General features: G+C 45.3%; 1 protein-coding gene across 1 annotated transcript; it reads right to left on the reverse strand.

The window, feature by feature from the left end:
* Window positions 1-2,298: 2,298 nt before the first annotated feature.
* CRLF3 (cytokine receptor like factor 3) lies at window positions 2,299-13,495 on the reverse strand (the record flags this gene model as incomplete). The annotated part of the gene is given in 6 exon segments (XM_078777987.1): window positions 2,299-2,965; window positions 8,039-8,151; window positions 8,431-8,563; window positions 11,463-11,721; window positions 12,918-13,095; window positions 13,411-13,495. Coding segments are annotated over 6 exon segments (1,007 nt in total), but the record flags the coding sequence as incomplete, so codon positions are not given.
* Window positions 13,496-17,015: the final 3,520 nt, after the last annotated feature.

Consider the following 17,015-nt stretch of genomic DNA (forward strand, 5'->3'; position numbering starts at 1 on the left):
ACAAAATATCTCAAACAGTTGTGGACGGATTCGGACGGAATTTAGCAGAGATGCAGCGTATTGACAAGGACGAAATGATTAGATTTTGGTGAAGATCCAGATTCGGATCCGACAAGGATAATTTTTTAAATGATTCTTCACCATTGAGTGATATCATGGCCTACCGGGTGGAGGTATGCTCTCTACTGAGTGCCGTTCTAGTTACTCCTGTTATTAGTCCCCTACCGGTGTACACCGGAGGGGACTATAGGTTTGCACTCCGTCCCTCCATCTGTCCGTCTGTCTGTCCGTCACGCAAAGAACAGTTTTCCGGACTTTTTTTTCTAAACTCTTAATGCTAATGATTTCAAACTTGGTACATGGTTTCCTCATGATAAGTTACAGATCAAGTTTAAACTTCACGACGTTTCGATCATTTTTGACAAAGTTATGGCACTTTGAACTTTGGTAATTTCCCCAACAGTTTTCCGGACGACAGACTGCCGGTAGGGGACATGTATTGCAGCGCAATACTCAGAATGCTTGTTTTTAGATGGTGAGCCATCGACATCTCATGACTTCTTTATATTGTTGCTCCTGATGTATCTTCTCTCAAGCTCGCCTGTGTTTGTTTCCAAATCTGAGAAGTGTGTATGTGATTGGACTGTTAAGCACCACTGGGGATGCAGAGCGAACACAGCACGTGTCCAGGCCTGGATATTTTACACATTCGCCATGTTCCAAACTTTAACACTCAGTTGATCCTCCTGCCCCAACTACTGCTGGGAAGGCAAAGGCAAACCACCCAGTATAACCCTTGCCAAGAAACTAGCACCGAGTATTGTACAACAGAATCAGGAGAATACTGCAAAATAAATTTTTTAATTGCACCGACAAAACGATTATGTGCATTAACAATTGGGTTGCCTCTTTCAGCATCCACATCTGAACCAATAGCTCATGAAGTCGTGAACCAGGGTCGCGCATTTGAGGCGGGTGACCTCCGCATGCCCGGTCTTCCCGCTTGGCATCGCTTGCAGTCTTAGTTGTGGCCCATTCAAGCAACAACACGTTTGTCCACATTTTTTTTTTGTATACAAGATCGAGGCTTGTGTAAGAGCTAACATTCATCACAAAAAAAACAAGCGGACACATAAAACATTTAATAAAGGGAGCGGGAGACAAGATGGGGAGAGAGAGGGAAGCACACAAGCACAACAGTAGAGACCAGGGACATCGGGAGATCTGTGGAAGGGAGAGGGCTTGGGGGGAGGAGGCACGGGAAGGGGGGGGGGCGGTGGGAGAGGTATAAAACACATGGACACTGCTGGGACTTCCAGGAAAGAAGTCTGAATTTCAAAAAAGTGTATCTGGGGTGAAATTAGCGGGGGTAAAAAAAATCAAGGTTTTGGATGGGGGAAGATAAGAGATGGTGGTGAACAGCTGTTTTAAAGACCTGGAGGGAGGAGTGGGATTGAAGGGAGTGAGGGAGTTTGTTCCAGAGGCGGGAAAAAAGGGGAATGAAAGAGTGACGGTGAGCAGAGAGTCTTGATTTTGGCAGTTTAACCATAAGAGGGTTGCTGGCAGATCTTGTGCGACCTGTAGGAATATTTGGGGGACAGAGCACAGAGAGAGCTGGGGGGAGCAAGGCCGGAGAGGAGTCGGTAGAAGACAGAAAGACCACCAACCTGCCTGCGGTGAGTGAGTGAAAGGCTCTCGGAGTTAGCTTCATCGCGGGAGATTCCAATGATTCTGAAAGCTTTGGTTTCAACAGCGTGAAGACGAAATTGTACTGATTGAATAATATTGCACTCGAATATCCTTGTTTAATCACAATAACGTACACAGATGTCTCATAAACATTTTTGTCCTGCGTATAATGTTTGTACATGCTTTACTATGAACCTCAGACAATGTAGAAAATGTATTAATTTACTTGTCTCTCATTATTAGCTTTGCCCATTCCTGAAGGTACGAGAGAAGCTATTGGAATTGGTGTGTGTGTGTGTGTGTGTGTGTGTGTGTGTGTGTGTGTGTGTGTGTGTGTGTGTGTGTGTGTATGCATGTAACACGATTTAAAAATAAAAACTGTTAAAACTAGAACCACACTCGGTAGAGCGCATACCTCGGCCAGGCTGATTAGTTTCTATTTTGTATCCCACTGATAGGCCGGATCTGGATTCGGATCTTCACCAAATCAAATTTTTTTTTTTTTTTTTTACATGGCCTCAGGCTCACAATGGAGCTGACACACACACACACACACACACACACACACACACACACACACACACACACACACACACACACACACACACACACACACACACACACACACACACACACACACACACACACACACACACACACACACACACACATACACACACACACCTTGGGGAAGTGCAATCCAATTCTTCCTCGTCACACACCCAACCTGGCCACGAAGTATCGTCCGAATCCGTCCATAACTTGCGATATCATGTTATACTGTACATCTTTTTAGCCCCATCTCTCAATGGTGAATAATCACTCAAAAAATTATATAGTATCCGGATCTTCACCAACATCTATTCAATTTGTCCTCGTCACACACCCAACATGTCCACCAGATTTCATCCGAATCCGTCCCCAACGTTTTGACATATCCTGCACACAAACAGACAGGAGGTGCGAGCATAACGTCTGTCCATCACAGATGGCAGAGGTAAATATAAATATAAAAAGAAGATAACGCAAATTGCGACTCAGAAAACAAGAAGCTCCCAACCAGCATGCAGGAACGAGCAACCGAAAAATAGTTTGAGTTGAGGCTGTTGGAGAGGCCAGTCAGAGACCACTTCACGCTCCCCGCACGCTACGCTGACCCGTAGCCGGAAATCACCGCCATGACCGAGCACGGGTTCGGTCTCAAAGGTCACAGTCATCCCGGCTGCCAATGGTGGTAGCTGATTGGTCATTTCCTTGCCGTTCACAAAGACAGCTCCTAAAGAAATGACAAGAAGTGAGAACAATTACAGCATTAGCAAGCAGCCAACATTCAAGTTGTTCAGAGTAATCTCTATGGCATGGACTTCTGATAGCATCCAGCACTGAGGCCTTCTTGTGGCATCAACAGTCCCCTCCATACATGGCTTGCTGACTTCCTCCATTCCAGAAAGCAGCGTGTTAGCCTTACCTCTATCATCCCTTCGGCAGCAGCTTTTCTTCAGATATTTTGGGGCCCATTCCTTTGCCAGTGTACAAAAAAATAAACACATCACAGCCCCCCGACTTTACAACCCTCTCTAACATTTTGCTGATGATTCAGTGCTATTATATGCTATATAGTTCTGAAGGTGAATATCGGAAAAACGAAGGTGATGGCATGTGGTAAAGCATGTGGTGAGGTGGAAAGAACTGGGAAGTGGCCGTGTGCTGTGTGCAGGAAGGGTGTCGGAGTGAACTCCATTCAATGTACAATGTGCGCTGAGTGGGTTCATCAAAAATGTAGTGGTTTGAGAGGGTCATTAACCAGTGTGGCAGCTACATTCAAATGCAAGGTGTGCACAGAGGGAGCTGCAGATGGAGGAAATGTTGCTTTGGATATTGGAGACGGCGTGAAGCTGGAAGGTGTGAAAACATTTTGCTACCTCGGAGACATGCTGAATGGAGAAGGTGGATCAGACTCGGCAACGGTTGCAAGAGTGAGATGTGCATGGAAGAAGTTTCGAGAACTGAGTGGCATCCTGATGAGGAGGGGAGTGTCGTTGAAGCTGAAGGGAAAGGTGTATGCTGCATGTGTGAGAAGTGTTATGATTTATGGGAGCGAGACATGGGTAATGAACGTAGAGCAGCAACGAAGGCTGGAAAGGGTGGAAATGCGAATGGTTCTGTGGATGTGTGGAGTATCGTTGAGAGAGAGGAAGACAAATGATGAATTGCGAAAGATGATGGGAATAGAGCCTGTGATTGATGCTGTGAAGAGGAACAGGTTGAGATGGTTTGGTCACGTGTTGAGGAAGGATGAAAGTGACTGGTTGAGAAGAGTGATGGAAATGAATGTAGAAGGAAGTAGAGGACGGGGAAGACTGAGAAAGACTTGGCTAAAGATGGTCGAAGAAGAAATGCGGGCAAGGGGGCTAACAAGGGGAGATGCAGAAAATAGGGCAAAATGGAGAAGATTGTCATGGGGACCGCAAGGCTAACCCCCGCTCTTACAGGGAAAATGGCCTTAAAATGCCTGTTGTTGTTGTATAGTCCTGTGGCAAATAATAATGCTCAATTATGACTTTGGAAAAGACTGAACTCTTGTCCAAAACTTTGACCTTGTCAAAATGTCCTCATCCTGTGTCCCCCATGATCCACAAGGATCACCATGCCAACTCTTCATCTCGTTCTATGGCTGACCATTCATTCACCCAGTCTGTAGATTAGAGCTTCATGGTGTCATTATCTGCTCCAATATTTAATGGTTTGACGGCATGTTCAGAATGGCCTCAATTCCAGTTGCTCACTGGGAATTCTCCATCTTACAGAGATATTCCTGTCTGTCAGGGCTGTCTGTATGGCTGTCCATCAGGGTTTTCATTTGCAGTGTCATGGAATATGCCCCGACATTGTGGCCATTAGGTGTTGGGTGTTGGTGGTGTTGGGCTAGCGTTGGGCTAGCGGCTAGGGTGCCAGCTTAGGATCCTAGGATCCTGGGTTCGAATCCCGGTCGATCGCTGAATTAACGCCAGGGGGGTTGACTCAGCCTGTCATCCTTCCGAGGTCGGCTAATTGAGTACCAGCTTGCTGGTAATTCCCTGTTTGTCGTTAAAGGCGGCAAAAAGGGTTGGCGTCAGGAAGGGCATCCGGCCGTAAAACATTGCTTCAAAAAGGGGAACAAAAAAACAACAACAACCACGGTTCCCGAAAAAGGCCAACCCCTGCTTTGCGGGGAAAAATGGCCTCTAAAGGTGGTTATTTTTTTATATTTATATTGTGGCCATTAGGCCCACCCACTTATTTGGCACTTTTTGATGCTGTGAAGCACAAGGCCTTGAGTATCATGAAACAGAGGATAGGACCTGCAACTAGAGAATCATACACAGGTTAGCAGACATCTTTTGTTCCATCAAGCCTGGTGTTGGTTTCGCGGTTAGGGTGCCGGCTTGGGTTCCTAGGATCCTGGGTTTTAATCCCGGTCGATCGCTGAATTAACACCAGGGGGGTTGACTCAGCCTGTCATCCTTCCGAGGTCGGCAAATTGAGTACCAGTTCACTGGTAATTCCCTGCATGTCGCAAGAGGCGAATAACAGGGTTGGTGGCAGGAAGGGCATCTGGCCATAAAACATTGCTTCAAAAAGGGAACCACGGTGCCCGAAAAAGGCACCCTGCTCAGTGGGGGGAAATGGCCTTAAAAATTTTTTTATTATCCCATATGGCCTTGATGGGACTCATGTCCTGACTCTGGAGTGACCATTCTAACGCCTGGAGCACACCAGCTGTAACCTTGCTCTAAATTCTGTTTGTACTAAATAGGAAGTGTGTTTCGGATCATTATCTTGTAGGAAAATGAATTCCCTTCCGATTAAACGATTTGCACTCGGAACTGCATGGTGCTGCAGTATCTGCTTGCACCACTCTTTTGTTGGCGTCCCATTGATTTTAACAAGTCTTCCTGCACCAAAAGCCTGGTGTTGTAGCCTGGTGTTGGCTTAGTGCTTAGGGTGCCGGCTTGGGATCCTAGGATCCTGGGTTCGAATCCCGGTCGATCGCTGAATTAACACCAGGGGGGTTGACTCAGCCTGTCATCCTTCCATGGTCGGCAAATTGAGTACCAGCTTGCTGGGATGAATGATCACGGTGTGTACCCTGGCTTAGAATAGGTACACCGTGTCCCTGCACATCGCAAGAGCGTGACCAAGGGTTGGCGTCAGGAAGGGCATCCGGCCATAAAAACATTGCCTCAAACAGGGAACCATGATTGTCATGGGGCCCGCAAGGCTAACCCCCCCCCCCCCCCCCCTCTAGCGGGGAAAAATGGCCTTAAAACGATCATTCATATTCATTCATTCATTTCCTGCACCAAAAGATGAGTCACAACCCCAGACAGTCACAGAGCCTCCCCCATGTTTAACAGTAGTCTGCAAACATCTATAGTTAGGCATACGAACTGGCATCTCTTAGATCAGCCTTCTGTGCATAGTCCTGAACGAGATGTTAATTTTCAGGCCTGCTCTCATTTCATTTGTCAAATGCGGACTTGATTTTCCTCTGTCATGTGAAGTGAGCACCTTCATATCTCGTCCGCAGGCATTAGGCACCAGTCGTCCACCGGTACAAGTCCAATCCCCCTAGCTAATTGCAGAGATTTTCTGGGGTCTTCCTGGCCTTTTCTTGTCTTGTGCTGAGTCCGTTTATTTCAGGTGTTGCAAAATGTACCTCACACCACATTGCAGGAGACCTTCAGTTTTTCTGCTAATTTCTTCATGGTGTGCCCTTCTTCTCGCAGAGATTGGATCTTCAAACACCGTTCTGGTCAAAGTTGCTTCCTTGGTGCCATTTTGAACCCTCTTAGACTTTCAAGCAAGGGAACAAGCCGATGAAAACTAATTTCACATATTCACTAATTTGCAACTTTTATTGTGGTTTCTTGTAATTCGCATTAATGTAAATGGCGGTGATCACTTCATTAATTTATTATTATTTACTGTACAAAAATCCACAAATTGTTTCCTGTACATTTCCTTTGTGATAATTGGATATTTACGACGACACGATAATACAATATGTTTTGCAAAAATTAACCTTTTTCAATTTCCTAATTTATTTTACAGGTATATTGTGAAGGTAACTATTTAAGGTAACTATCTCTGTTAAAGGTAATTATTACCTCTGCCACCGAAGGTGGCTGGAGATTTAATGTTTTCACCCCTGTCTGTCTTTGTGTTTGTCTGTGAACGAGATATCTCAAAAAGTTGTGGATGGATTCGGACAAAATTTGGCAGAGATGTAGCGTATGTGACAAGGACGAAATGATTAGATGTTGGTGAAGATCCGGATTCGGATCCGGCTAGTAGAATTTTTAAAGTGATTCTTCACCATTGGGAGATGGGGCCAAAACGATACATAGCAGCATATCTCAAAAAGTTGTGGACGGATTCGGACGAAACTTGGTGGAGAGGTTGTGCGTGTGAAAAAGACGAATCGATTCGATTTTGGTGAAGATCTGAATATGGATTCGGATACGAAATTTATTTAATTATTTAAGTGATTCTTCACCATTGAGAAATCAGGGGAAAAGCGATTATATAGCATGATATTTTAAAATGTTATGGACGAGTTATGACTAAACTTGGTGGACGAGTTGGTTAGGTGACAAAAACAAGCCGATTAGATTTTGGTTCAGGTCCCAATCCAGATCTGACCTATCGGTGGGTTACAAAACAAACTGTTCAGTCTAGCAGAGGTGTGCGCTCTACCGAGTGTCGTTCTAGTTAGGTAACTGTGATATTAAATATGCTTTTTACAGAAATTTGAATTATTATCGACCTACATTGCGTACTTCTAACCCTGGTCCCTGGATCCCTGGTGTTGGGCTAGCGGCTAGGGTGCCGGCTTAGGATCCAAGGATCCTGGGTTCGAATCCCGGTCGATCGCTGAATTAACGCCAGGGGGGTTGACTCAGCCTGTCATCCTTCCGAGGTCGGCTAATTGAGGACCAGTTCACTGGTAATTCCCTGTTTGTCGTTAAAGGCGGCAAAAAGGGTTGGCGTCAGGAAGGGCATCCGGCCGTAAAACATTGCTTCAAATAGGGGACCGAAAAACAACAACAACCACGGTTTCCGAAAAAGGCCAACCCCCGCTTTGCGGGGAAAAATGGCCTCTAAAGGTGGTTATTGCGTACTTCTAACGTCCCACAAATGATCAATGACAAATAGCACCGCAAAAGAGAGAATAACCCAAACGTTTGCACAGTACTGTATATTTGTACAGCACCAAAATATTGCAGCTTCGGAAAACCAAAATGGAGCAATGACAAAAAAAATAAATAGCGAGGAGCTGCAGTCATGTCCGTGAGGCAAGCCTTACCGGATGAACCAATACAGAGTGCTCCACAGCGACGCAGAGTCTTGGTGTCCGGCAGCAACTCCATACAGAGACCAATGCTGTCCATGCGACACGACTGTCCTGCACACTCCACCCTGACAAACCAAGTCCCATCATCATGTTGACCAAGACAACGCTGCGACCACTTTTACCTCTGCTTCTCCTTCAACCACTGCGACACCAACTAACGGCACCACAACCTCAAGTGTAGAGGTCATGTTTAAGTCACAACAACAGCCATTTTGTTCACACCAGTCATTTGTGCTGACAAACTTCCTTCAGAGCAAAGTGCAAGAGAAGCAGCGAGAGAAAGTGAAAACAAAAATAACAACAAACAGGCCTTGCGTTCAGATTGCCAGGCCTGCAATACAGACCTGAATGCAATACTTTGGCCGCAGTGATATGAAGCACTGCGCGAGTACAGGACAGATGCGTCGGTGATGGCATTTCTTAGCGCCATATCTCGCTGCCTGTTCAAGGTGAACCCCAAGTGTCCGACACTCCATTCTAAAGAAGGCCACAGATCGGTTCATTGTTACGATCATGTTTGCAGTTTGTAATATGGGTGTTACGAATTATACAAGCCTGGGCCTACTGCCAAACAATAACACCACCAGAGATGAAGCACAGGTCCATTTGACAAAAAAAAGATGACAAACGCACTTCTAACTTCTATAAAAAGGAACAAATATAACACTCCTCATGGAAATAAATATTGCTATGTTTGTGGAGGTAGTGATATGTAGAGTCAGGTAGATGCGTGTAGGTATCATGCTCCACATGCGGGTAAGAACGATCACCATGTAATAAGTTCTGTTTAGCCGAATGTCGGAGTAAGGTGTATCTTCGTCCCCGTCATGAGGGGGCGGGCATGTTAACTAGCTTAGGGCATAAGGATAAATTATCCCTTGTAAGTCTTACCCGATGTGATCTATCCTTTGTCCTTTTTGGCACTGCAGCATAGACACCAGTGAGAAATAGCCATTAATTGCACTAAATAATACATAATAAAACCAACCGGAAGCCAGTTCTAAGCACGGCCATTTCGACGCATCAGCTACATCGCCACGGAAGACAGGCAGACCGAAGATATGCCCTGAGGAGCCGTGATTGGCCAGGGCGGAGCAAGAAGCAACTCACTATTGGGCAGGAGTTGACCAATGGGAAGGCCGGGGTAAGAAGGGACTCGTGATTGGCCAGAACGGAGCAAGAAGCTACCCGCTGATTGGTGGAAGGAAGGCTGAGGAGGAAGCAGAGCACCGATTGGCGCGGACCACCGATGACATCAGACGCGAGCAAGAAGCGGCACGCTGATTGGTGGAGAAGCGCTGATGACGTCACGACCCGACGATAAAAGAAGACTCGGACTGACATGTTGTCTCTCTCTCTTACCCTGGACTCTTGCTTCTCTTGCCCTCCTCTCTTGCCTTCGGTCTTGCCTTCCTCTCTCTTGCCCCATTGTTGCTCTTGTCCCTCGTCCCGGACCTCGCAAGCAATTGCGCGTGGACGACGGGCTCCAGGAAGCGATCAGAGACGCCACCGGGAGACGTGCAGGGTTTTGCCAGGCAGAAACGACGCGTGGATGAACGCTCGGGCCTACGCGAGTGAGGCCTGTTTCGCACCAACGCGCGCAACGTCACCAGCGCCCCGGACGACTTTTTCAGACCCTGACGAGATCCCACCAGTGATCGGAGCTAAGTGCACACACACTCCATTATTTTCCAGTTTATTTTCTTTCTGTGTCTGTGTTATAAGTCTGGTGTGGGGGATGTCCCGATTTGGAATTTGATTTACTGTCGCGTTTCTTGTTATCAGCATCCGTTTGAATAAATCCTTTCGATATTTTCTGTACATTTTAAATCCGGGTTTTCATGTGAGTTTATTTCCTGCAGGTTGAAGACTGCCCGGTGGGATCGCTCAGGTAAGCGCTTCAGCTTCCGGCCCTTTCTTTCCTCCCGCACTATATAGTAAAGTCCGCAATTGAACTGAACGCTTCGGAGTTTAAAGCTCGCTATTGGCCATTCGTGATCCCTGTGGTGTTCACCTGAGGAATCACATGACAATATGTTTGCTTAATAATCATCGATATATAGTTATATATGTAATGAAAATAATAAAACGAATCCCGAGCATTTCTTGGACTATTGTGAGTATCTCATGCAGCTCTTTATGTGGAGCCCGGGTGATGATGCTATTGATCCGGGTTACCGTCTCCTTCAACATGACTTTGTGTTTCTACATCTATTTACCCCATTCCTCCCAAGCTCATGTTTCAGCTTACCTTTTAGAAGTCTAACGTGTGGTCCAGAACTGTCATGGTCGACGAGAACCATAAAGTCATCCAGAACCCATCCCTTTCCATTCCTCCTTATTAAAATGAGCAAGAAACCCCATGACATAAACAAGTGGTCGAGAACGCCCCCAGGCCCGAAACAACATCACATCCTCACGAGATGTGGATAATATCTAGAAGGCTGTTAGCAAGTCCTGAACGCCCCCTCACACAACTACTATGGCCTAAACACTCCCAGGCCTCAGCCAAAATATCATCACATCCTCTCGAGCTGTGGATAATCTCGAAGCCTGTTAGCGGGTACAGAACATTTGTTATGCTACTACTATTGTCTAAATGCCCCCAGGCCTTGGCCAAAAGAACATCACATCCTCTTAACATGTGGATAATCTAGAAGCTTTTCAGCGGGTCTAGAACACCCATTACTAAAGTTACTCCACTACCCATTACTCTACTACGACAGTTGAACAAGCTCATCTGCTGAAAAAGATCCAACCATCAAGAGAATGCTAAACCCAAGTACATGATGACTGAAGACCATGGTAAAGTTTGTCCAAACAATCAATACATGTGCATTTTAACCTGAAGGCCATGCTTTCACAAGCCCACTTGTTGTTTCTACCGAAAGTCTCCATCAGCCAAGAAAAAAAAAATCAGTTTAAACTGGATATCTACATTCTAAAAGTCCTTCCCAATTCCGAGATACAGCTCTAAAATTTGGAGTGTTGGGAGTGCAGGGAAAAATCTAAATGGTGGTTTAGTACTCCAAGGGGTCGAAGAAATTCTGTGGTACCATAAACATTATGGATGCCAATTGCAGGAAAAAAAACCCCGACAACTGCTACAAGCCTTCCCCTATCCTATAGCGGGAGGCTTGAAGACAGGCTTGCCAAAGGAACCGGGACGATTTTGTGATGAGCCGCAACATGAAGGATACCAGGAAGCGAAAAGCCTAATTTTCTTAACCCAAATGACATCAGCAGCATCATTGACAGCGATTGAAATGGCAAACGTACATGTAATTTGACAATGGCTGAAGAAGAATAAATAAAGGAGGTTTGGGTTGGGGAATTGAGTTTTCTGAAAGACAACAAAATTTGACTAAGGTTTTACCATGAGAAGGTAGAGAGGTGCTGCCAACCTGCGGCACACTCCAAACGGTGGCATCGTCATCCACATCATTCTCGGAGCACCGTATACCGGCGCGGAATGAGTACCGGGTACCGCAAACCAGGCGCACAGCTGTGAACTCACACTTGGGTCCACGGTACAAAATGCTCACATTGTCACCAACGGAACCTTGCACCTGCTGGCCGTCCAACATCTCGCTGCACTGCACGACATACTCATCAACCGGGTAATCTTCATCAACCTGGCATGAGTGCAAATTCATCAGCAAGAAATATCAGACATCAAGCTGGTACTGCGTGCTGATAAAATAGTCTTAGATACTAGTAATCTACCCAAAGTCGTTTTGTCGATTAAAAAAAAGAAAGTAGTCAGCCGGTCACATATTTCACGTGTCCCCCAATTCTGATTGCAACGCAAAGTTTCAATAAAAATGTTGGAAAATGTGCCCGTAATACACAACTTTCAAAATGATGCAATCCGCTCCAGAATGATATGGGGGGTATGCACAAAAACTCCTAGAAACGGGGATCATCGTGGTAGCTGAATATATATTGTACGTGCCCGATAAGGAATGCGACCTTAAATTGGCTAAAAAGCTTCGAGAAGAAGCCGAAAACACTTGAAAACGTAGCTGTGAGAAGGGGTGTGCCTCTGCAAAATGAAGCAGTTAGAGAACTTTCTGAACTTGCCCAAAAGGCTGATAGGTTGCAGCTCTCAGTACTGCAAACTCCCGAGGATGTGGACGGGCGCTTTCTACCAAAACCTTCCAGGGCCACAATAAATTTTACTATATTTTTGCATCTATTGGTAAAATAAGAAGCATACGTCCGTTTGTTACATTCACTGTCCCCGCTCGATAATTGTATCAACAGGAAAAGGTAGGAACTCGACCCCTCTCATGCACAACTTTTTATCGTATTTCCTACATTTTCTCGAGTGCGATTTGCATTGAGGAATGATAGAACAATGAGAGTTAACCATTTTAAAATTGCCACTTTTTCGTCAAAATGCTGAAAATTATGTGAAAAAGACGATTTCAATTGCAGATTTCACGCTAGCAACGCTAGGTTAAAAGTGCCCGGAGAGTAGAACCGAGTCACTGTAAACACACACACAGCGCATGCACAAAAAGCCTCATTAGCATTCATACGTCATTTGAAAAGTCACTTATTGCCCTTCTTATTTGACCTTTTGACCCCGCCACAGGACTTCAGAAGGGCAGGACCAAAAATGATACCGTTCTTGCACCTTCTTGTCATATGATGATCATAACTACCACGTTTAGTGAATTTCTACACAAGTATTTAGGAGATAGCTTGACAGACGGATGGACAGACAGACAGAGCAGATTAAAATATGGGGATAATAAAGCTAAACAAAATATGAAACAAAAAGTCAGCATTTCCATTGCTGGGTTGTGGTGTTTCATCAACAAACCTTTGTCCAGCGAAGATGAAGTGCACCAGGTCTTTCCACGATGTCCTCGATGCGTACGGGTGGCTGTGCAGCCACTGCTCCATGGGTAGACAGATGCAACTCTAGTCCCGGGATGACGTGTCGTGGGAGATTGGCCGACAGGCATGGGACGTCGTTGAGGGATGGCACCTCCGGAAGGCTGTATGGGCATGGCAATGCATTGACAAAAACCAACTCCATCTGCAACAATTACAATATCAGTGCAAAAGCCAAAAATGGCATCCAGCCGACCACATGCTGGAGTCGCGGGACGCTCAACCCGTTTTCAGAATAAGATACAATAATCCAAGAAATACCAACTTATCTATTTTTTAGAAAAGAGGTATAATTAATCATAAATAAATATGCACACATACACACGAGCACAAAACACCTCCTTATATTTCACGTTGGCAGCTCTTCAACTCTTGCAAATATTTCATTCAGATAAGGATTTGAATGCCCCTGTATTCACCTGCCCAGGTGGACTCTTGCTGCTGCGTCTCTTAAATCAAGAAGCTTCTCTGTAGTACTAGAGTGAACTTGCAAAGCAGCTTCTCCTAGAGGATGACAATGAGGAAAGTGTTAAAAGCCATCAGAGGCATGGTGACGCAATTTATTTATTACGTTTACAAATATGATAAAAACATTGATCCCTGATATATGCCACATACAGGCATAAAATGTTCTCATCTACTTTACTTTTTTCTTCATTCCTTCCACACCCCACTACGCATCCCCAATAATTCCTTTTCGATTTTACATTAAAATTGTCTTATTTATCAGACTCTTCCTTGAAGTCATTAAAGAGAGTGATCCCTTAGACCATTACTACTAAATTTATTGTCCCCCGTCGAACTGCGGAGCGAAAGGGGGACTATGGTTTTCCCCTCCGTCCGTGCGTCCGTCCGTCCATGCGTGCGTGCGTGTGTAAGCGAAGGACCGAATTCTAATTTGGTAGGTGGGTGCAACCCACGTCAAAATCCAAGATGGCCGCCGCCATGTATGTCTGAACCTTGTTCCACATACTTACCCATGATCTCACTATTGAACTTCCGTCGCCTTACCCCATTACCCTTGTCAGCTTGTTAACCTCCTAAGCTCTGTCATTCAACAATTACCTGGACCTTGACCTACATTTTTTTATTTACAAATCAAGATTTCTAGAGATACATGTATGACAGATTATTAGCATGCCACTCATTGATATCAATCGTTATTCGTACCGTGAAGTCCAACTTCGTTCATAATTTATTGCTCAAAGAGGAAATACTAAATAAACAAGAAGAGCACTTGGTGGAGAGCATAGTCTCGCCTCGGGCATTCATTATGTCGAAAAATACCATTGTTAACTGAACACACTACTATGCTACTATGACCCACATATCCGTGTCATCCATGCACCCCATTATGTCACACACATTGCCATTATCTTTAGCTTTATTGATTATCGATTAATTATTAGGTGGTGTTGGGTGTTGGGCTAGCGTTGGGTGTTGGGTGTTGTTATCCCTGGTGTTGGGCTAGCGGCTAGGGTGCCGGCTTAGGATACCTAGGATCCTGGGTTCGAATCTCGGTCGATCGCCGAATTAACGCCAGGGGGGTTGACTCAGCCTGTCATCCTTCCGAGGTCGGCTAATTGAGTACCAGTTCACTGGTAATTCCCTGTTTGTCGTTAAAGGCGGCAAAAAAGGTTGGCGTCAGGAAGGGCATCCGGCCGTAAAACATTGCTTCAAAAAGGGGACCAAAAAAACAACTACCACGGTCCCCGAAAAGGCCAACCCCCGTTTTGCGGGGAAAAATGGCCTCTAAACGGTGTTTTTTTATTATTTTTATTAGGATATTTAATAACCACTTTTGTGCACATTTCCGCTAAATTGCATCGAAGAAGGTGAATATGAAAAAATTCAAACTAGAACGGCACTCGGTAGAGAGAGAGCATACGTACACAACTTTTTGAGATAGTGTGCTATCTATCATTTTTTGCCCTATGTCTCAATGGTGAAGAATCACTTTTAAAATTCGCAGATCCAGATCCGGATCTTCACCAAAATATTTTCATCATTTCGTCCGTGTCACATACGCTACCTCTCTGCCAAATTGAAGACATGCTAATTAGCTCTAGGGTTTAAGATTAATCTCCCCAGTATGTGATTGCCTGTGCCCAACATCGCCGACAGCACCCGGACATCATGATCTGCAAGTACACCCCACCTCCATGGAATCGTAATAGACAATTAACCCCGCCCCACCAACCGACTAAGGAAAAAGGCCCCGCCCAGTAGAGGTGGAGAATTTGGTGGGCGGTCAAGAGGGCCAGGAGGCCCCGCCCACAAAGTGCATGATTGGTTGGGGGTGACGTCATCAAGAGACTTGGAGAACTGAGGAGGAAGAATCTCTCTCTCGTGCTGGCTATCTTCTGGGGCGGACGCTTTTGTCTCAGTTTGTCGTTTTTGTGCTGGCGGTTCCTGGCTATTGTGCGAGCGTGAGAACATTGCGGAGCTCATGTGGACTTTTGTGATCATGAGGAGGAGGTGTTAGTGGCAGTTTGTGGGTCCGCGTTGTGCTTCCCCGGACGGCAGAGGAACCCGAGGAAGGACTGCCCTCAAAGAAGGCCCTCACGTTTGTGGCGCCGAGGAGCGGCCATCTTGTGCACTTCCTGCCTGTGAGGCTTCGAGGACCAGCAGGCTCATAAAAAGCCTCGTTGAGCTAGCCAAGTGCCAGCCAGCTTAAAATGAAACAATTTATTTTCTTTTTACCTTTCCCATTGTCTGTTTTGTGTGTCTGAATGGAGACGTCTCAACGTAGTAAATATTCAATTTGCCTCACCCTTCATTTTTATTCTTTGCTTTATTTCACGAAATTAATTTGTGTTGCATTTTCAATTGTGTGTCGTGTTTCTTTGTTCTGTGGGTTCAGGAATAAACCCGTGTCGTTCCGTCTGAGGGAAGCACCTGCGCAAGACGGTACCTACATTATTCAGAATTCGCCTCGGAGTTAAATCCGTTACGGCCATTCGTCCCCCAGCGGTGCTAACCGTTCAGGCTGACACGACAATATATATATACTTTAAATAAAAAAAATTTATTTCGAGTATTGCATTGTGCAGAAACCAAAAATCTGGAGAAGTCAACCCTGCTGGGAACGAGTGAAGAAAGAAGAGGAAGAGGCAGACCTCATACATGCTGGATGGATTGCGTAGAGACTGCAACCAAGCTGTCTTTACCAGAGCTACAGGAAGCAGTGTGGGATTGGTACATTTGGAGAAATCTGGTCATTCATATCACCAGAAATCGGACACCACTTGACAGAACTAGATAACATTTATCAGTGGAACTGAACCAATTTCAAACCATCACATGTGGGTTTTCTGTCCTTGACAAAATTGAACTAGACCGTATCGTCATTATCCTTGCTGCGCAACTGCAACCACAACAGTCCCACTGGATATCAAGATGGTTATTAAGAGCAAATGGGTCTAGAGGCTCGTGTTCATAGAGAGCTTCGTAAGCGAACCTCTATGCCAATTGCATGTATATGTAAATCCATTCAAAATTTCACTTTCATTTCAAATTTCACAAAAAAAAAAAAAAAATTCTCCCCATTTCCTTGGGAACAAAATTTCAAGTCGTCATTTGAAATGTCCCTTCCATGATCCGCCATCTTGCTCACGTGATCTTGCTTTGGTCTGGCGCGACCGATAAATTATTTTCACCTGGTGATTAAAATCAATAAATTACAATACAGTACTGTACAGAACGGATTTTGAATTCGAAACCGCTCATCATTTACGCCAGCCACACCGACTTCTTTTAAGCCAGGTACACCGATTTCAGTTTTCCGTCATCGACACCGACTTCAGTTTTCCGCCAGCTACACCGACTTCATTTAAGCCAGGTATACCGATTTCAGTACGTCCCTGCCAGTCGGACCTACGTACCTGGTCCAGTCGACTAGAAGTCTAGACTATATAATATAGTAGGTACGTAACTATCGGATGCCGAGTAGCGCGTCGCTGTGGCACCAATACCTGGTCTGCCAGCGATCTCGGCTGTCTGCACAGCCCTCTATTACTATCGC

The sequence above is a fragment of the Myxine glutinosa genome, chromosome 5 (genome assembly GCF_964187855.1).
Source record: "Myxine glutinosa chromosome 5, kmMyxGlut1.1, whole genome shotgun sequence".
Classification (NCBI taxonomy): domain Eukaryota; kingdom Metazoa; phylum Chordata; class Myxini; order Myxiniformes; family Myxinidae; genus Myxine; species Myxine glutinosa.